This window comes from Numenius arquata, chromosome 18 (assembly GCF_964106895.1).
Source record: "Numenius arquata chromosome 18, bNumArq3.hap1.1, whole genome shotgun sequence".
NCBI lineage: Eukaryota > Metazoa > Chordata > Aves > Charadriiformes > Scolopacidae > Numenius > Numenius arquata.
The window spans coordinates 6,299,726-6,321,569 of NC_133593.1; the positions used below are offsets into that span (position 1 = coordinate 6,299,726).

The 21,844-nt window shown below is 39.8% G+C and overlaps 2 protein-coding genes across 2 annotated transcripts; both read left to right on the plus strand.

Annotated features, from left to right (window-relative positions):
* Positions 1–1,144: 1,144 nt before the first annotated feature.
* On the plus strand, positions 1,145–4,867 carry MRPS17 (mitochondrial ribosomal protein S17). The gene is made up of 2 exons (XM_074160728.1): positions 1,145–1,267; positions 2,556–4,867. Exons 1-2 carry the CDS (start codon positions 1,145–1,147, stop codon positions 2,844–2,846), a joined length of 414 nt encoding a protein of 137 aa, XP_074016829.1. The 3' UTR covers positions 2,847–4,867.
* A 595-nt stretch (positions 4,868–5,462) lies between these two features.
* Positions 5,463–21,171, plus strand: NIPSNAP2 (nipsnap homolog 2). Its single transcript, XM_074160926.1, has 10 exons — positions 5,463–5,691; positions 10,034–10,173; positions 10,251–10,296; positions 13,144–13,238; positions 15,178–15,248; positions 15,650–15,790; positions 16,219–16,250; positions 17,498–17,592; positions 18,440–18,523; positions 19,337–21,171. Exons 1-10 carry the CDS (start codon positions 5,606–5,608, stop codon positions 19,399–19,401), a joined length of 855 nt encoding a protein of 284 aa, XP_074017027.1. The 5' UTR covers positions 5,463–5,605; the 3' UTR covers positions 19,402–21,171.
* Positions 21,172–21,844: the final 673 nt, after the last annotated feature.

Below are 21,844 nucleotides of genomic sequence, written 5' to 3' on the forward strand. Positions count from 1 at the left end.
TGTCTGCCTCGTGTCTTCCTGGTAGCTCCCTTGTGCTTTGTGGGTGTTCCTTAACTTGTACACGTTTGCCTCTCCCCACCCTGGTCACTGTGTGGTAGTTGGTGGTTAGTCCTGTTGGACACAAGGAGGGCCTCTTACAATAACCCTCCCTCATCTCTGCCGGTCTGGCAACTGAGTCAAGGATGGTAAAATCAACTCTGAGTATTGCTGCTTGAAGCATTTCATCCTATGGATGTGTCTCTATCACTAAACTTTTCTTTTGATATGTTGCAATACCAAGTGTCATTAGGTCTTACAAAATGGATGGATGGAGAATTCAACAGGTCTCAGTTGTCCTTAACTGTATGTAGCTGGATGGAAAGAGAAAAAGGTCATTAGTCTTAATCAATACTCATATTGGTTCAAGTCTTCTAATGCTTAGCTGTCTGTTTTGCTCGTGACTCTTGCAAGAGTTGTGTAGAAAGCTCTCCATAATTAAACAAAACAAATAAGGTAATGCAGCGTAGTTAGTTACAGGAAAGAACTAACTCAAAAGTGATTACACTTACTGTATGTCAGACAAATCTGTGATATGCCATTTATGCTTTGAGAAGCTTATTACATTTCTTTGGTTTCATCAGCTCAGCTACTAATGAGACACAGAAGCAAATGACTTTCTGAACAAAAGTTATAGGCAACTCGCTGTATGGGTTAACTCTGGTCATAAGCAGACCTGATTAGCAGGTCTCCAGCAAAAACAGCTGCTGGAGTATGAGCTAAAATAATAACTTCCACAGCTACACATTTCTGTGTATTATGTAAGATTGTGTTTGTGACAATTGGTACGATTCAAAGGAATTTTGTGGACTTTGTGGAATGTCTCATCCTCACACTATTATGTCCATTTTTCCTGCTGTCCTTAAGCATCTTTCCCTGGTAATGGGGACATGTTCAGATCCCTTCTTATATGGTAAAACGAAGCTGAGGCAGTGCAATATATGGAGTCTTGCACTGCTTCTATCTACCCTGTTTTTCCAACATAATGACCTAAATTAATCTGAAATGGAAAGCATGATTTTGATATTGATCAGAAACTGGTTGGGGGGGGATGTTAAAATAACATCTGCTTGCTTGTTGCCAGGCACTGGATGACCATACCTAAACAATGTCTGTACCACGTGGAGCTGTTCACGCGAAGTGGATAGTAGGGAAAGTAATAGGAACCAAAATGCAGAAAACTGCCAAAGTGAGAGTGACAAGGCTTGTGCTAGATCCTTACTTACTAAAGGTAAAAGCTGGTTAACATCTTGTATTGTGTGGTACTGCGTGGAGGAATGTTTTATTGATTTGACTTTTGGATTTTTTGATAGCTCTTTATAATGCAAACTCCTTAAGAAATGTGGGTAAGGATTTTTCTGTGGGGATAACTGCAAATGCTGAAAAGCAGTCTGTTGTGAGGAAACTTCCTTACAGATTATCTGCTAAATGCATTTCTTTGAAATGCTTTGTTAATGCACTTCATTTGATGTCAGTTGAGAAGATAAGTTTTTGTTGTTTCACACTTGAATTTAATTTTTCATATTGATTTAGAGTGTACTTTGGTTTGGAAAGTTGGCGTTATATTAGTCACTGACAATAAATTTTGCAGCAGTCTTTCTGTATGCATAATTGTAAGCATACTTAGTATTTGAATCTGTGCTGTATGAGCTTTGTATTTATCACTTCTGGTCAATGCATTTCAAATGGGGAGGTTAAAATTAGTATTCTCTCCATTTTTAGATAAGGAAATTTGCCTTTGAGGACTGGAAGGTTAAGGATAGAGTCAGGATTAGATAATGGGTCTTAGATCCCAGTCCACCACTTCACCCAGTAGAAGAACCTGTTAATTTCTTTTTTAAAAGACTGAATTCTGCTGTTCCAATGAGAATAAATATTGAATTTTTAGATGAAAGAAAATTAATTGAGGAAGAAAGCCTTCAAATGGCAAACTTCAAAATCCTGATTTCAGTCAGGGCTGATGAACTTTAGACATAACAGGATAAATAAGAATTGATACCATTTCTGGAAGTGTGGACTACACAATAAAGTCATTCAGCCTGGGAGAGCCAAGTCGGCTGTGTTGCTGAAGCGGTGTTGGTGTGAAGCAGCCTAAGGAGAAGAAAGGCTAACACAGCAGAACTAGAGAGCAGAGAGGCTGTGGGAAGTGGTGATTCTAGGAAAGGGAATCCATGTTAAGTGAAGAGCTTGGTAGTTTTACCTGTATCCACATGTTCACTATGAACAGCTTTTTGTACTTGGCTTTTTCTTCCCCATCTCCTTTTTCTAAAGGCTTGGTTGGCAGCAACATCCTGACCAGAGAGATTGTCAGGGGAGGGTGGTGCTGTGCTTTCTTTGGGGAAACAGTAGAGTGCACAGTTGCGTTTCTCTCCATGAGCCAAACTGAATCTCATTTAAAAAATATATAAGACTTTAATTCTTAGTGATATTTAGTTTGTTTTATATTAACTATATGTTTGCCAATTGCTCAATTTTGAAATCTAATTCCAATGTTCCTTTTTTTTTTTTTCCTTCTACAGTTCTTTAACAAACGAAAAACCTATTTTGCCCACGATCCATTGCAGCAGTGCGTTGTTGGAGACATTGTTCTTCTGAAAGCTTTGCCTGAGCGAAGGAGCAAACATGTGAAACACGAACTGGCTGAAATTGTTTTCAAGGTTGGAAATGTCATAGATCCAATAACAGGAAAGCCTTGTGCAGGAACCAGATTCCTTGAAAATCTGTCAGATTCAGAAAATCTGACAGAAGCAGATACTACATATCTAAGTGAAAAACTTCAGGAACTTAAAGTTTGTTCAACAGACAAATAGGGAGGGGAAATACTTAAACAGAGGGCTTTTCAGCTTGTCTCTGTTTGGGATGTTTGGGGCCCTGCTGTTTTATGTTAAATGTTTCAGTGAAATCTGTAGTCAAAATAAATAGTAAACATAGTTGTTTATAAGAACAGATGTTGATAGGCACCTCAAATCTTTAAATGAAAATACAGAGAAAATGTGAGTTTAGTGTTAACGCTTCATTTTGTTGCATGTAGTTTTGCCCTGAGCCTTCACACTTTAAAAAGCCAGCTGCTCTTTTGGAGTGACTCCTTCTGTATTGAGGAAGACAAGCATATAACTGTATAATGTTTAAGTTTGGTAGGAGAGTCATTATATTATTTGATTGTTCTGTATTTCAGACAGACTGTTGTGGTTTGTAGGATTACTTAAGATAATGCTATTAAACATGTCTTTTGAAAGGAAGTGTAGAATTTTAAAACAAGCTACCTGCATGTGTCCTTATTTCCTCTTACAGTCGCTCATACCACATTGCAGTATCTTCTAACTTCCAAAATCCCTGACAAAAACAGAGCCACTTGCCTTTATACTGGCAGTGAGGTGAGAATAAGAACTTTGGGTAGCTTAGCCTGGTTGCCTTTGTAACCTGTCCAAAGGAAGTATTTAGTTCTGGGAGAGGTGGATCTCTTTGAGCTGCTGGCAGGAAATAGAAGTTGATGAGAATACAAAGCCAAAAAAGTAAAAGTAAAGATGGCTAGATTTAGTCTCATCAGAAAATCTAATTAAAACAACATGTTTTGGGAGAGAGATGGGTACTGATTTGCTGCATACTTTAATATGAAACTAGAAGGCCATAGCAGTTAATGATTAAAGATCACTTTATCATGCTAAAGCTCTGAGGATTTTATGTCCTGTCTTCCAGGACATAAAGCAAATGAGGAGTGTGCGGCTGGTGGAGCAGCCTTGTGTTGCTGGTTTTTTTATTCAGATCTAAAGGGGCATCTGCCTCAAAACCCAGTGTTTGTGGGGATGGCATTCCATGCCCCTGTATGGGGGGGAAGAGAAATCCTTTTTGAGGTGTCTACCTGTGTAATTGGTCTTCATTTAAGATCAGAAGTTAAGCAAGGCGTATCTGAACAGAGTTCCTCTCCCCTAATATACCTTACTTGAAGAAACTGAGCCAGCTTACACTAGTGAGCTACCAGTTGTGTTTTCTTCCATGGTTGGAGTGGTGTAAATCACTTGCCCTTTAACTTCCTTCACCTGCACAAAATCAGTTACAGCTGCCTGCAAACTGCTAACAAAATCTAGTTGAACTCAGCAAATTATTTGGGCCAGGAAGAATGAAAGACTTAAATTTTCTTCAGTGCTTCAAACCGAAAAATACAGCTTTTTGAATTTTAGTCCTCAGGTACTGTCCTGCCTGTCAGATCGATAAGCTGGGATGTCAAGACGCCTTGATTCACATGTCTCGGTGTAAATCAATGATGTTATTGATTATAAATCATTGAGGTTGTTCTTGGTGATATGTTTGTTGAAGTGGATTGGGTTTATGTAAATCACTTGGTAACTGTAGCTGGCTGATTAACGTCTTCATTGAAGTGGAAGGAAACCTGGGCTCTGACTCCTGCTCTGGTGAATGTAAAGTGTGAAACTTCATCCCCAGCAGAGATTGAGAGAAATCGGACCCAGCTGGAAGGTGGCCCTGGGCTGTAGGAAACCCACTGAAGTTGTATCCAGGCAGGTGGAAAAGGAACTTCACCCTCTGTACTTGGGATAGGAGTGTTCAAATAAATAGGCATATAATATTTATAAAAAAAACAGAGTAAGGTACCTGTTTGGTTAATGAGTTACATCTAATTGGGGAAGTAAATCATCTTTCCCTGTATCTCCTGTGGTTTTTGTTTGAGTAGCTATGAAAATGTCCTGGTTTTTTTCTAAGATTGGCTCATCACAGAGGGTTGTCAGTGTTTTTCAGCGTACAGATAGGCTCTGGGAGGGTTGCTGGAGAACTCGACATGCTGTCGGATCAAAACGTGATTAAACGTACATCGTCTGAAGTGTAACTTGTTGTTTGTTTTTTTTTTTAAGAATGATGGCAACTGTAGGGTAAACTGGTTTTTAAAGAGGCACCACGAACATTGTATTTTAGTGATGCTGAAGCCCATTGCGTGTGCCTCCGATTTACTCTCTGTGCGGATAGAAATATCCTAAAATGGCAATGGAAGCTGCAGAGCGAAATGATTCGGAGTTTGTATGTGCTACATAAAAAGATGAGGTTTGCTCATTAGCTTGTTTCTTGTTGATTGGCTAGTCGCTTTTAGAAATGTCCTTTAACCATTAGCCTAATTATAAGTTTATTCTTAATTTAGAGTTATTTAAAGATTTGATGCTAGCCTGCATCACCAATTTAGCCAAATTAAACACTACTGCAGCTGGAACGGCGTGAAGAAAACGTTTCAACTCCCTGTGGGTGAAAAATGAGTCAGAAACGGGTTTTTTGCACGTGATTCAATAAACGCCTGGGCTCGCTCTTAAGTTGTTTTTCAGGCGAGACCCCAAACCGTAGCTGCTTCACCCCAAAACCTGAGCGCAGGCGGGGGCCTCTAGCCCGGCGCGCTATGCGCATGCGCAGCCGTGGCTGCCCCCTCCGGGGGGCGTGGCCGGAGGACACACACCACACCACCCCCCCTCCCGTGGCGTTGCGCCCCTCGCGTCCGGCGGCGGCGCTGCAACGCCCCCCCCCCCCCCCTCCCCTTCCCCCGGCCCAGGAGGGAGGCGGCGGCCGGAGCAAGATGGCGGCGCGAGTGCTGCTGCGGCGGAGCCTGGCGGGAGCCAGCGCCCTGCCGCGCCTCCCGCCCGGCGGCGGCCTGGCCCTCAGGTGAGCCCTGAGGGGGTTGAGGCGGGCGGGAGAGGGCCGCCGAGGGAGGATGGAGACGGAGCCGACGCCGTCCGCGCCTCCCCTCGCCCCGCCGCGTAGACTCGCTCCCTCCCCCCCCCCCCCCCACTTTCCTGACTGGAAATGGCGGGCAGCTGGCGGGCCGGGCCCGCGGCCCTCCCGTGGGGCGGGCAGTGCGACCCGCTCGGGGTGTCCTTCAAGGTCATGGGCCCCAAGGCCATCCCCTTCCATTCCCTCCCCCGAGTCCGCCCCTGGGTGGGGATGATGGCCGCACCGCTGGGCCCGCCGCGCCGCAGCCATGCCCTGCCCCGCCGGGGACGGGGTGCCCGCCACCCCCTGCCGCCTGTCCCCCGGGCTCGGGCTGCAGTGACACCCCGACCCAGCAGGCAACTTGGTGTGGAGGCACCCCGCGGCGACCCTGCACGTGTGTATTCCTGGTGCTGGGGTATATAGATGCCCCGCACCCAGGTGTTCCTCTAGGACTGGGGTGTACAGGTGGTCCCCATCCCCACTCCTCCAGGCAACAGGGTGCGTGGCCACCCTGCATCTCATGTTCCCTGGTGTTGGGGAGCACGGCTGCACACCCACCACCACCCCTTGTGTCAGGGCACACTACTGCTCCACCCTCACGATGCCAGGTTGCACATCTACCCAACATTCATGTTTCCCCCAGTGTCAGGGTGCATGGCTGCACACACCAGCATCTTCCTGCCTTCACGATGGACCCCAGCATGTTTGTGCACCCCTTGGGTGTCAGGGCATGTGTATTCGTACTTCCCTTAGGAGCTGGGATGTGTGTGCACATGCATATAGCCCCTGGGTGTCAGGGCAGATGCACAGACACATCCATCGAGTTTTGGGGTGCAGAGATTTACAACACATTCACATGTCTGATGTGTGAAGGGTCCAACACACGCACACACCTCCAGGGCACGCAACACAGCTGTCAGGGCACAGATGTGCGCACACGTGTCTGGGGTATAGGAAGCAGACACACGTGTTCCCTGGGTGTCAGAGACACAGAAGTAGCCAAACTGGGATGGGTCTACACACATTTTTTTTCTACCCTTTCTTTGAAACAGGGAAAGCTGCTGTCTCAAGCCTCAGAATGGGCAGCAGCCCCTGCGCAAGACTAAAGGCCTCACTGCAAGCAGCTGTTTAAAACAGGAATGGGGAGAGTTGTGGAGAGTATATGTTGTGAGATTTTATGTGCATGTTTGGGGTTTTTTTTTTAGTTTCAAATAAACTTTGCTTAGACCACAGATCAAAACCTGTCAATTATGGACAAGTTGTTATTCTTTCTCTTCCAAGCAGACATGGGTTACTACAAAATCTAAATATTTGACCTGGTATCTCCCACCCAGTTTATATATTGTGCTAAAGCAGAAGCTAAGTGGGATAAAAGTGTTTTCACCATAATTTTAAATCTAAGCAAGCTATTCAGTGTTATCCTTTTGTGTTCACAGCCCAATCTTTGTAGCAAGAAAGCTAAGCCCATAGGCAACATTTGTAGGATAAGAACTTGCTAGCAAAGTCGAGCAGTGCCTTAAATGATTGCATGAAAACTGCATGAAAAAACAAGTATTGCTCTCAGAAAATAAAAAATTGTGAGCTGTGGTGTTAATTCCATATATGTTAATTCTATGTCTATATTCATATTTTCATCAGTGGTATTTGGGTTTTGGAACAGTTTGGACCCAATATCTGTTTTACTTGGAACAAGTATAATATTGTCAGGCATAATATTAAGAAGTTAGTTAAAAGTAGATCTTTTGCATGGTGGATTAATTTTGAACTAATTTGTGGTTGATGCTCACAACTGGAAGTCCAAGGACATGAATTTAATCCCTGCTCTTCCAAAGCTAATCTTGGGTACACGATGCCCACACAAGTGAACTGGAAATCGGTTCAGGGCTTCCTGATTTGTGGGTGTCTAGAATGACACCCGTAGTGTAGGGCTTCCCTAAGGGTTAAAATAAGGATGGATTAAAAATAAGGCCCTAACATCTCAGATTGGATGCACTGAATATCTGTTTTAATAAACTTAAGCTGTTACCATCCTCTATTATAAGAAAAGCTTATGTTTAGATGAATAGTCGTGATTTGTTAGTCATTGTTTATGAGGAGCTTTACAGTTGCTGGGTAAAAGATTTTATATAAATGTAAACTATTACTCATTTCACTGTATTGAAAATTAAATATACCTCCAGTTTTAGGTGCAGTTTAACATTCAGGTCGTGAGACTCTCTTAATAGCCAAGGAATTTACTTTCCAGTATTATCCCCAGAACTCCAGCTTACTCTTGCTACTGATAAAGCTGGTTCACAAAAAGAGGATCATGATTATTTATCTCTCGTCTTCAGAGTTTGCTGCAAACAATAATCCTCATAGAAGAGCATTCCACAGATTAGTTTGCGAACTCTATTTAATACAGGGGAGGAAATGGTGATAGTTTACAGATCTGGGTTGCAAAAGTGAGCACTGCAGGACTGAAACTGAGTACTGTCTTCTAGAGCCCTGTTTGCTGTCCAGTGAGCATTAGCGCTTACTTTAAGGGAGCTTTTTAAAACAACGTGGATTTATTAGGTGGTGTTTACCCCCTGTCATCTGGGACAGCTTGTGTTCCTGTGACACCTGATGTCGATGTGACAACACTGATGTAGATGTGTCACCTGTGCCTCGCCTCCTCCAGCTGAGAGCAGAGATAGGTCGACTCCAGGCAGCTGCATTCACTCTATTCTGGCAAGAGCCTTATCGTGGAATGCCCTTTTAAATACTTGTACTCAGGAGTAGCCTCTTGTCTTTCAACACAGTAACATGTTTGTGTGTTTGCCCTAGGGCCAAAGAAGGCACCGTTTTCAATAAATACACCAATAAGGTATTTACCAATTACTTCTTAACATTGAAGGTCATCTCAGCTGCAGTTGTTCTTCTGGTTGTTACTGTTTTTCTGCTATGAAATACTTTTCCTTTTCTCTGTCCTGCTTCCATGGGGTGAACCAGTTCATTATGTTATTCTCAGACATTAGGACTAAAAGGTTGATTGTTGAAAAACACTGCTGGGTGAACTATTTTTGTGTAGTACAGACAGGCATGTTCATGAAGATGTTTTTCCTAAAGGAAGCTGAGGTTTTCTTTCCCTATTTTTTTTTCCCTTGGATGATTGTCACAAATTTTTGATATCTGGAAGACAACTTTATAGTTGAAGATTGACACCTATCTTCTGGATCTCCTAGTCAGTAAATAAGGGTGAAAAGTTGACTTCTGAGGCAGGAAAAGGTTTAAATTTCCAGCTGCAATGCCGCATTTTTAGTATATCAGAGAAATACTGTAGTTTTTCAGCAGAAATCTCATATCAAGAGGCAAATTGAAGGAAGTGTTTCTTATGAGAAAGAAGAAGGAACGTTTGAGCTTGGGGCCCCCTATTATACATTATAGAGAATCAGTTAAATACATCACCTTTCTTGCCCTTCTGTACAATGTTTGGTGATTGAGGGGTCTCCTGTGAGCTGGAAAAGAGGACAGTTCCTTTAACACATCATTTTTTAAAAAGCACAGTTATCAGTTGTAATGTTTTGTGTAGTCTGTGGTGTAAAGGGAAGTGGTATTATTTTGGAAGAGTGCTTGCAGAAACTGCATAAAGATTAGATAAAAAAAAGACAGTGAAATTCTTCTGTTTCAAAGAAAGGGAAATTGTGAATGTTGTACCAAAAATGTGGATCTGTACCCCTACATAGTACAGTTGCCAGAATTTGGAATTGAAATATTTGCAGATTGGTTGCTTCCTGCCACTTGTGATTTTTCTCAAATTAGACTTCCATTGTATTTTTTATCTTGAAAGATGCACTATTTAACTTTTCCTTCTTTAGAGCTACATTTAAGCAACATAGGAACATAAGGCAGTTACATTCCTATTTACACCGTACAATTTTTTCCTTATGCACACTGTCTTTTCACTCTTTTTCACTCTTGTCTGCACACATCAGGACAGACCCAGCCTTCTTCAGCAAAGACACTTGATTAAAAAGAAGATAAATAGACAGGAAAAGCAGCCATCCAGCTATTCCCTGCCATGTGCACAAAGAATAAAAGTGGGTAACGGACGATTAACTCTTCAGCTCTGTGAGAGGGTAAATCTCAGTGGGGAAAGAACTACCTTTACCTTGTTAGGAAGTGGCTCAGTGGAAAATTTTAGTAACAGATGTACATGTAACTGTGTGTTATAATACTGTTTGCATTAAACTTGATTGTGCCTATCTTCCCTGTGTTGTGGACATTTTCAAGACACGCTCAGTGACAGTAAAATGTACTTGTTAATATGTAGGGGGCTGGCATCTTCAGGTAGCAGACCTCGTGAAGACAGTTGGTTAAAATCGCTATTTGTTCGCAAAGTCGATCCAAGGAAAGATGCTCACTCCAACCTTCTAGCGAAAAGAGAGACCAGCAGTCTGTATAAACTACAGAGTGAGTGATATTTTTATATTTAACATTATATTTCTATTTTCTATTCCTGCATTTCTCACGTAATGTTGTTGTTTCAGTTCACAATGTAAAACCAGAATGTCTAGACGCCTACAACAAGCTTTGGTAAGTTTACGTATTATGTTTTCACATTTTAGACATGTTGATTTGATCACAAGCTGTTCTGAAAATTGCCAAATACTATAATTATTTAGAGGGGAGGTGGAAAAATTCTGCTTTTACTTGCAGGGTATGGTGTTAAATAGTTTATATTATTCTTGGAAAGAGATGGCAAAAGATACTTTACTCAGTTCACCCCCTGCCCTTCCCTCTTGGAGGTGTCATTTTCCTAAGCTGCAGTTTAGGATGATGCCTTTTGTGAGAACATTGGTGATGCTCTCCCCCTTCCCTTAGTTGTCCTGCACTTGCTGGTGCATGGGGGTAGGTGCGGGTACGCCAGCATGTCCCACTCCAGCGGCCGTGTAGGAATGTGGTGAGGGTGGTTATTGTCTGCTTACAGGAAGGAAAGGGAGAGATCACCACTAAGTAAAACTACATGCCAGTATTAAATTGAAGTATAAATTCAAGGAGGTTTTAAAAAAGCGGGGATTGTCTTTCTCTTAGCTTATCTATATCCTTCTACAAAAGTAATATTGCTGAGATCTACTCTTAAAGAGCTGTGCAAATCCTTGGTAGGATCTTTGCATTGGGGTGGTATCCTCCAAAGGGAGTGGTACTGTTATGGGTCTTCCTAAGAGTTACAGCTTCGTAAAATGTATGAATTGGTAACATTTTGAATTTAGTACTTCAGGGACAAAATTGCAGAAATATTGGTCCTGTTCTGCCTACGTAATCACTCCTCTGGAGCCAGAACAGTTGCCTTTTCAAGAACTGTATGTTTAAATTTGGAAATGTGGTGAGCCTCACACATTGGGGAAGAGCAGTGCTTTCTCACTGCCAGGGATCATCTTGTCAGTTAAATAAAACATTCTTAGCATAATGATACCTTACTGCAGCCAATTTTTTAAGTATTGGTGTATTGGTGAGAACACCCGCTGGGCTGGAGGGAGGGGAACAAGTCCAGAACTCCCAGTTTATGTCTTTGACTCTGTTACTGGCTGGCTGTACAGCCATGAGTAGGTCATCGTAACAGCTCTGTGCCTTCATGTGTTCAGCTTTGAAATGGGGCTAGATAACCCAGAAATGTTTTGCTTGCTGTACAAACATAGAAATCCACTAGAATAACATTGAATTGTAAGGTATTTTTAGCTTTTTTGTTTTAAAAAAATAAATACACAGAGAAGCACAGTTAACGTTCAGCCAGCTTTCTGTTTAAAAGCTTAATATAAACATGTCCAATTATACAAAACAGGGAACAACTTCTCCGTGATATCTCATGAGCTCCCTAAATGTTGAGTGAAAGCAGAGGCTTTTCTTTTCAAGAAAAGAGACAACAGCAAAGAAAGAAGCTGCTGACAGCAATCAGATGAAGTATGTGTGGTTAGATTTACTCTTTCCAAACCAAAGCAAATTTAAGTATTCCAGGGAAGGAGAAAACTTAAGAATGGAATAATAAAAAAATCCAAGTCTCCCTGAACTTCCCTCTTTCCTTTCCCTAAATTGAAGATGAACAGGTTAATTCCTTATTCTGTATCAAATCAGAATAAGGATTAGTCATCGTGTATTAATAAAGAAATAATGTAATGAAGACAATTTGAGAGTACTTCATGAATCACTGGTTAAGGATCCCTTCTGAAGAATTAGGAACCCTTATTTTTAAAAAGGAAAAAGATGGTGTTCATAAGGTATTGTGTGGGCATTTTTTTCTGTACTTTGCAAAAAAATCTATTTCAGGGTTATTGTAATAATTTTGCATTCCTGTTTAAAGCTGCCATTCTGGGATCTTATTATGCTTTGCAAAAACAAACTGCTGGTGAAACATCCTTGAAAACACCCTTGGAGAGTCATTCTGTCATTATTTACACTATGTAGTGAGAATCTTGAGGTACACATTGGTAATGAGATTTGGTCAAGGTTGTCTGAAAAGTCAGTGGCAGAATCAAGAGGAAACCTCGTTATCTAATGACTCTCGGCCCGAGACCAACCTACTTCCTATTATTTGATATTGTGCAGAGACTCATTGCCTGAGCCAAACTGAGTAGGAGGGGTAGTTATTCAGGGAAAAATTTTAAAAGGCAAAGTTCAACCAGAATAATTGACTTACTCATCAAAATACAGTGCAGTGAAAGCTGTCTTAACCAAGTCAGCAATTGGTAAAACTTAATTTCCTAATGCTGATGTAGGCCACTTTTAAAGTTTGAAAAAATGTTAGAAATACTGGAAATAGTCAGAGTTTTGTATTGGAGGTATTTTTAAGGCAGTTTCACTGTATGCTTTAATGGGTAAGTTGCCTCAAACCAAAACCGCTTTCTGAAATGGTAGAAAGCAATGAGATTGCATACAGTGAAGCACAGTCATCATTTGAGCTGTCAAAATACTTGGTTTTATTCATTCAGCTCAACAGAATTAATAACATTGTAGCTGGTACAGAAGACTGTCCTTTCCTGTTTTTGTGTATTCTACCTCCCTTGCTAAGGAAAAGCTTTTCCTAAAGCAGATCACCCATGGAGTTAGGCTGCATTTTCTGCCAGTGAGACATCCTGATATTTATTTTCCTAATGTGTTGGGTAGCCTTGTATGTGATAGACATAGTTTATTGCATTAAAAGAATTCTACCATGCTGTTCATTTGTCATGCAGTCTAAGAAATGGTAACACTTTCCTTAATTTTTCATCGTGTAGTAGCTATCTTTCCCCTGCATAGCAGATTTTTGTGCGTCAGCTTTCTCTTCTGAAAAGTAGAGCTTGTGAATTTTCATACCATAATGATAAACGTGTGGTAATTTGTTATACATATCAACTGTAGCCTCCCTGGAGGAAATGCAACATAGTGTCTGTATTCCTTGTTTTCAAGTCAAGAGGTGCTGCCAAAGATTCATGAAGAAAAACACTACCCATGTGCACTGGTGGGGACTTGGAACACGTGGTACGGAGAGCAAGATCAGGCTGGTAGGAGATAGAAGTACAACAGAATGTAAAACCATACAAGTGAACCGTGTGCTTGGCAGGTTTCTTCTCTTTAAATCATCTCTGTTGACAGTAAACCTTTAGCAATGTATACAGTTGAGGGTGTGTGTGCATCTATTATCAATAGTCATATTAACATTTACAGTGCTTGCTTTTTGTCTTGTTGAGTTTGACGGTAAAGCATTAATTCCTAAGATTTGTCCTATTGTTAATACATTTTCATGTTTTCCAGGTGGTAGATTAACCGTTTTGGGAAATGCTTATAAAATGTTGTCCTGTAATATTTTGCAGGCACAGATCATGTTCCTGAATATTTGGGGTAAAGGCAAAGGCTTACAAAGACAGAGTTTATCTTGCATTGGCCAGTATAAAAGCTTTACTCAGACTTTGATCTTGTAATTGCTGTATGATAATGAAATGCAGATCATTCCCGCCATCTGAAAAAAATGATTGCATTGTAAACTCAACAATAAGTTAAGCCTCTACTGGAGGAAAGTAAAAACATTTCTGTTCGTGTTCACGTAAGGATACTGCCTAACTGTGCAGATTGAAAATATATTGGAACTGGAAATTACTGAAGAACTGCTGCAGAGGTAACTACAGAGTCTAGTGTAGAGAGAAAACCTGAAAAAATTCCTGGGCTCTGGGAAATTGAAGGAATGTGAAGCCACAAATACAGAGTGGTGTACTGATACTTGTTACGGAGTTTGTTATGTAGCTCCATTGCTAGAGCTGTGCTAGTATCAATGTCACTGCTTCGTTATTGAAAAATATGTACAAGTTAATTTTTCCTCCATTGACAGCATATTGCAATATTGACACTGAACAAAGGCGAAGAACTAACAGTAGATAAACCAAATAATATCTGAGAAACAGTTCTAAAAGTTGAGGGGAAATTGGGGAGGGAAGACAACTGAAATGAGAGTATCTTAGACAAATCTCATTCATTGCTTTTGTAATGTATTAACACAGACTGTACCTCTGATTGCATCCAAAGCCTGCCTTGAAAATGTGATTGCAACAGTTCTAGCAGTGTAATAAAGCAGATTATGGGGGTTTGACTTGTTCAGTGCTGTGCCCAGGCTATGTTAATGCTAGGTGGATATCTCAAATTTGCCCTGGGGATAAGACAGCAAAAGCAGGCACGCTGGATGAAGTGCCGTATCTTAGTCTCCAGTTCGCTCTCCTGGAAAAGGCACAACTCTTAGAGGAGATTCTTTGAGGTGAAATATTGTTGCCTTGCTATATTGAGTGCTTGTAAATAAATCTTGTTAGGATTTATTAAAGGGATTTATTATGATTTATTAAAGAGAGAATGCTGTGAAAAAACTGAAATGTACATACCTGTTCTGAAATTGCTTTTTATGGGGAAAATCCTAGCAAATGTAACAATTCTAGCATGTTCAGATAACATCCGCTTTTTTTTTAATGTAATGCTTGCCTCAAAAATAACATTTGCATCATTTTTCATGTCCTACAGAAAGTGTGTTGCTATTTGTGCTTAATTTACTGAACTAAAAAGTCTACCGCTCTATTGCTCTTAGGTGAAATTGGTATAAAACACATTTTTGGAATTAAGTCATCCTCTTAAATTGAATCTCAATTTCAACTACAGTCATATAAAGTCATCACATCTCACTAGCATGGCAACAAAACGTCCTTTCAGAAATTTACCTGTTATCTTCAGAGTAGATTGCAAAATTTTCCAAGAACCCTTTTCAAAAAAGCAGATTATTCCATTAGTCTTAGAATGTTCAAATGTGCAGCGCTTCCTTTATGAAAATCTATTTTTAAACCTGTTACCTGATTTCTGTTTTTGTATAATTCTGTAATGTGAAGGGCATTTTCTACTGTGATATTCCGTAAGATTTAGCACTGGTGTGTGACAGCCCTGAAAAAACTTCCTTTTTTTCTGTTTCAGTTCATTTGTGGAGATACGAGGGAGGTTATCCAGCTCTCAATGAGGTCATGAGTAAACTCCGTCAAAATAAGGTAAAAAACATTGATTTTGTTAGAATTGGTTATTTTACTCAGAAGAGAACAACGAATAGTCAGAGTAAAAACCTGCCCGTTTGCATACCCGCTTTTACTTCAGTGTCTCATCACTTCCTTACAAACTTAGAAACCTCTTTGGAAAAAGTTTTACTCAGAAATACTGAATTTTAATACCTGAATACTTTATGAAACACTGACGCTTAGTGCTGTGTAAACATGCCACTTGAAATTTCCAAATATGCCAGGGGAATTAAGATGCCTTTACAATTTAAAGGATTTCAATATCCCAAAACCCCAAGACAGCATTAAAAGAAACATATCTAAGCCACCATATTGCATACTGCTTTTTGTTGTTGAAGTGTAAGACACAATTTGACAGTGATCATGTTATTTTTCAGGAATTCACAGAGTTTCGCAAAGAAAGAGGTAACATGCTTCTCTCGCGCAAGAACCAGTTATTGTTGGAGTTCAGTTTCTGGAATGAACCTGTTCCCAGAGAGGGGCCTAATATTTATGAACTGAGATCCTATCAACTTAGAGTAAGTTGAAATTTTTCTTTTTGTTTTCTAAGTTCTACGCTGTCATAAGATGTTCAAAGCATGTTTATACGGTGTAGATGGAAAACAGACCTCATCTTAAAAAATCTGGTTCTTATCAAAGCTGACGTGTGAGTCATCGTTGCTCTCAAAGTGTGGGGTCCAAAACGAAGGCAGGTTCCAACAAGGTGCTAATATCTTCAGGGCTGAAGACCCTGTGTTTTCATTTGAAGGAAACTTCAGGCAAATGACTGAAGAAGTAATACAGTTAGTAAACAGAGTAATTAGAGATTATAATAATAACGTTTATCACGTGAAGGAAGTGATTTTGTTAATTCATAGTGTTTTCCATATGTAAATGTTGTGAAAATTGTCCAAATATTCTAACTTTCTTTCAACTACAGTTTTAACAGTCTGTTTTGTTTTTGTAGCCCGGAACAATGATTGAGTGGGGAAATTACTGGTAAGTGTTGCTTTAGCGCTTGCGTTCTGCTCTTTAAGAGATGTGTGTTTAAAAATCATGAAGTGGAGGTGGCAGAATGGTACCAAAGCATTTCAGTCACTCAGTTAATGGCCTGCCTCTGTACTTAGGCAACTTGTGAGATAGTTCTTTAACCCTTAATTTATCCTTTGAGGAAAGAAAGAGGAATTCTGTGTGCAAACAACATTGTGGGCTCTGTGGTTTGGCTTTCCTTCACATAACCCTTTTAGTTTGATGTAATTTAGCAGAAACCATTTATTTTCAGCAGAAAGCAGTGCTCAGTGAAGAGTGGTGGTGAACTCCTTGAGATTATGTTGATCTTTCACACCACCACTAGAAGGTGACTTACACTTAGTTTAAATGGCCTAAGTCTTGGCTCTTTTAATCTTTAAATGTCAAGTTGCTTCTTGAAAACCTGTTGAGCAGCACATCTTTATTTTAGTACTTAGGTTAAAAGCATTTGAGACAGTCTTCACTTGAATATATCCTTATATTTAAAACCAGTGTGTGTTTCTTTCAGTTTACATTCACTAAGTCCATGCAGCTCTAACGGTTGATAGCTAAATAATTTGGAGTATTTTCAGTTATTGTGACAAAGGTGAGGACTTGGATTGTTATATGTGTCTTTGTCACCAATATAATTTATTTAATTAAAGCAATTTGAATAACATAAATTGAATTTATAAAATAGGCATATCTGTAGTGGTAGCCAGTCTGTTTAGAAGATGCAACAAATTTATAGTTAAGAGAGATACTGATCTTATTTACACAACAAATCACCGAGTGTTTCATAGGACGAATGCATTGCAAAGGTCCCTGTGAATAAAAAAGCTGTGTTCCACTACCACAAAATCCATGGTGAGTGAGTGTGGCAAAGATGATATGACTGAAACTGAAGGATTTAATTTTAGAAGAACCTGCTATAAAAATGTCCTGCCAATTGACACCGTGCCAGCAATTATTATTATACTGGATAATCTTGAAGACAAAGAATGATTAATGCACGGTCTAGTGAAACTGTAAGCCTCCAATTTTAACTCATTTTAACAAGATATATAGGTATGTTTTAATTAATTAGTGCTTAAAATCGGTGTATTGTGGATTTTTTTTCTCATTTTTAATTACTGAAATGTACTGCAAATGCTGTTGAACATTTGGGCTTCCTTTCAATTATCACTTATTTCCTACCCAGAGCTGCTGTTTCTAATGGCTGCTTTGCTCTTCTGTAGGGCTCGTGCAATTCGTTTCCGACAGGATAATAATGAAGCAGTTGGAGGATTTTTCTCACAAATTGGACAGCTTTATATGGTTCATCACCTCTGGGGTAAATTTGTTTGTGTTCTCTGCTCTTTTCTCACTGAATCAGCCCAGAACAGACTGTTGACTTTGCCCGGGAGAAAAGGTTTTTACAAAAGGCAAAGGAATGTCTTACGAGGCTTTTTTTTTGTTTTACACCAACAATGTTGATTTTCTTAATTTTTGTGTAGGTACCTTTATTTCTCAAACAAGCAAGCAGAAGTGAACATTTCTTGTTTTGTTCTGTTTCCCTCAACAGTTTCTCATGGCCCTTTCTTATCAGGGACTGTTTGTTTGCTGTCAATAACATAAGCAAGACAAGCCATGTCCTGCAATCTCTCTTCTCCATCCCCGTTCATGCTGAAGTCAGGATTTTACAGTTTAGTTTCAAGCATCACATACACCACACCTACAAAAAGGAGAGTCAAGCATTTCTTTACATTACTACATTGTGGTGGTTTGGCTTTCTCTGCATTAGTTTCTGCAAATGGGTAACTGCTTTTCACATGTTAGGATTGTTTCAACTTGAAGAAACTCATTGTCTGATATTTATTTTAGAAAATATGCAGTATTATCTTAATATCTTGGCAACTCAGAATATTATATTCCAGCATTAGAAATCTGATACCACTCACGTAGAACTGTTCTCTGTTGTATTATCTGTCTTACCTGTGTCTGAGACATTCTCTCCCCAGTTTCTTCTGTTTGTGTTGGTTTGGGAGCTTTTCCTTTTTGTGGAGAACTTCTTGAGTTTTTTCCTTCCCAGTGTTTGCGGCCTCCTAATCACCCACTAGAACACTTTTAAGGGAGCTATTGACGTGCAGAAGGAAACGGAGTTGCTTCTAAGCTTTATGCTTGTTCTTTTCCCTCACCAGCTTACAAAGATCTCCAAACCAGAGAAGATATAAGGAACGCTGCGTGGAATAAACCTGGCTGGGATGAACTAGTCTATTACACAGGTAACCTATTAACTTCCCTGGGATGTTGGAGGTAGACTTTTGTCCGTGCCATCATTTTTGTTCTTCGGTGCATTGCACAATGATAAAAAGTTTTGCATCTCTGGGGGGTGTGTATGTCTGTGTGTCAGTTTTTCTACTGTAAGGGAAAGGAGGGACATTTCACTAAGCTGAAAAGTGAAATTCACTGAAAATTGAATTTTGCAATTGATAATACACATTTGGAAAAGTTGCCTAATTGCTAAAAAATTATTACATTAATAGTAAGTTTTTATACAAGCACCTCTCTTGTAGAAGAACAGATTTGTGTAAATGCTTAAGTTTGTGTCCAAAAAATTAGGAAGCCAGTAGTGAAATTTATATTAAATTACTACCTGTAATATTTCATGAAACATGGGAGCCTTGATAAATGCATTCCTTTGAAAAGGGAGTTTAGACTTCGGAACTAGAAGCCAGGAGATCTTTGAGATCAAAGATAATCTTTCATAACAAAACTCACAAAAGTATGCCAAGAACGTCAGATTTTGGTTCCATAGGGTACCTTTCAAAGGAAGTATACCAGAAAAATGTGCGATAACTTTCATTAAGGTGAAAAGGAATACGAATATTTGTCTTCAAAGGAGCAGACAGATTATATTAAAAAATCACTTGTTCTCAAACTACTGTGCTTCAGTTAGAGGAATGTTGGTGGTTACTGCTGACTTGGCATGCACTAGCGGGGAGCGTAATTTGAAGACAATACCTGTTCAAACTGAGTGTGCAGAACGGCTAATGATCTCTGTTAGTGAAATTAAACCCTGTCTCAATTTTTTTCAGTGCCCCTTATTCAGGAAATGGAGTCCAGAATCATGATACCATTGAAGATTTCTCCTCTTCAGTAAAGTCACTGATTTACTTGTGCCTACATAGATAAAGTGACAAGTATTTGTCTTAAATTAATTTATGGTATACATTGTATATCATAGTCTGAAATATAAAAGTACTGTACTGAGCTTATAAAAAAGACCTCTTTTCTTTAGAATCTAACGACCTTTTGCTCTTAGAATTGTACCAGGGAAAAAAGAAATACAAGACTCTAATTAAAAGGTTAGTTAATTGAAAACAAGTACAAAGACATAGATGAGTTCCTCTGTGAGACAGCTTCTCAGGTTTAGTATGGCATACAGTATTTTAATATCTTCTGCCACATAGACAGTGCCCAGCGTTCAGTGACAGCAGCAGAACGGAGCATTACAGTTGCTGTGGCCTTTGTGTAACATTATAATGGCTGCAGATTTTAAAAACAAACGGGGGAGTTCTGAAATTAGAAGCTCTGAAGCCCTCAGGCAGCTCTGAAATACACCTGCCTGTTCTGGCAGGCCTGAAATCAGTAAGTAGCTCTAAATTTACAAATAGGCAGTCGTTAATTGAGGGTAATACTGTTTGTCAGGTGATAGTTTATGGACAGAGAATAGGGCATTCTGTTTTGCAAGGACTCTGAAGCCTGTTGGAATCGCACATTTGTGTAGATACCTACACCTGAATTTAATTTTGTGCAGTATGACCTACGGTTTTCAAAGAGGTACTGACAAGACGTGATTGCCTGAACATTCTGCAGAGAATCAAGTTCAGTTAAATACATTTCTCTCTACAAATAACTTGGAAGTCTAGGAAAAGGGGTTTAATTTAATAAGCAATCATGACTTCAGACATATGCTTGGTCGGGTGTTTCACTAACTGTACAGTAGGTACTTCTGAATTGATGTGTGAAACTGCCGCATGTTGAGTCGATAGGATTGGCATAAAGCGGTGTACCATTATGTCCAGTTCTATTTTGATTTCACTTTTAGACTAGAATATATCCACTCTTTTGGTGTCTGCAATGATGTGAACATCCTGTAAGTGAAAATAATATTCTCTCTTTTAAAGTGGCTACAAAATTCAGTGTAACATACAGAATGTACAAATCAGTTACTGAATGTCCAGTTTGTACATTTCAATGAGTTTTCAGGACGAACATACCAGTCAATAAAATCCTTTTAATTTTCACATTTTACTGGCACTTTATATGTATTGCACCACTTGCGTTGTTCTCTCATCTTGCAGCGTTTATTATGGAAAATTTGAATAATTGCATAGAATATTTCAGCTTGCTTAGCCAATATCACTTCTCTGTGTCGGGGACAACATTTTTCAATACTATGCTCTCCTCCTCCAAAATGAATTCACAGTATCTCCATTACATCCCATTTTGCTAAGTGTTCTAGAGGGCATAAGTGCTGTCGTATGAACAGAAAATATTTTTCCTTTTGATTTTTCTCCACAAATTGTGCTTAATATTTCAGGTCTGATTTCTTCTTCCTGTGTGAAATACACCACACTCTTGCCTTCACTTGAATTCCATCTTGAACAAAGTCAATATTTGATCTGATTCTTGGCTGTTTTCACATTTTCCTCCTGTTGTCAACTGATTATGGGATGTTACCGACTAAAATTCTGTACTCTATTAGCTGAACGTTCTCAGCTTGGCTTTCTCAGTGGGCCAAGTACATCATTTCAGCTGTTCTTTCTTGTACATCAGTCACGAGCTGCGCTATCACTTCAGGCTGTCATTTTTCCAGACTTGTGGGATTACTGTTAAGCTGCAAAAGGAGAAAAAGGATGACGGTATCAGCTTGCAGTCCTTGTTATTTCTCCCAGTATCCTCCCATATTTCTTGTTCCAAGAGAATTTTCCTGGTGACTTACCCCTCATAACCAGCAATCTCAGTCAAAGACAAAAGGCGAAAAAACATTTTTGGGCTTACAGGATTCTGTGGCTTCTGATGCAATCCGTGTTTCTTACCTTCACCCCCAAGCACTAGGAATTAAATTCAATCAGGAATTTAATTACTTAAGGACCATGAAGTTTCACATGAAAATGAAATTGAAGGAATAATTGGATGTTCTGTGGGGTGACACTACATTGTACAAGTCTCTCCAGTCTTCATGCGCTACCCGAGATCCGAATTCCCACCAGTTGTTGTGATGGATTATGAATGTGCCTCCTGTCATTCTGAGCTTCAGACTCCTGCTCTGGCTGTCATCAGAGAGAGATTAGTTCCTGTTATTTTAGTTACAGATAACTATGTAAACTCACACAACACAGTAGATAAGTAAGTAATGCCAATCTTTCCTCGCTTTCCTTTGCCTGAGCCCTTTCCAAAGTTGATTTTTCCCTGTTGAGAACACTGTTGTGATTTTCCCTCTTAATTTCCTGGCCAACCCTGCCTTCTTCCTTCAACTAGCAATACTTCAGCATTTCTTAGAGCAGAATTCGTAGAGTTCAGAGCTGAAGACACTTTCC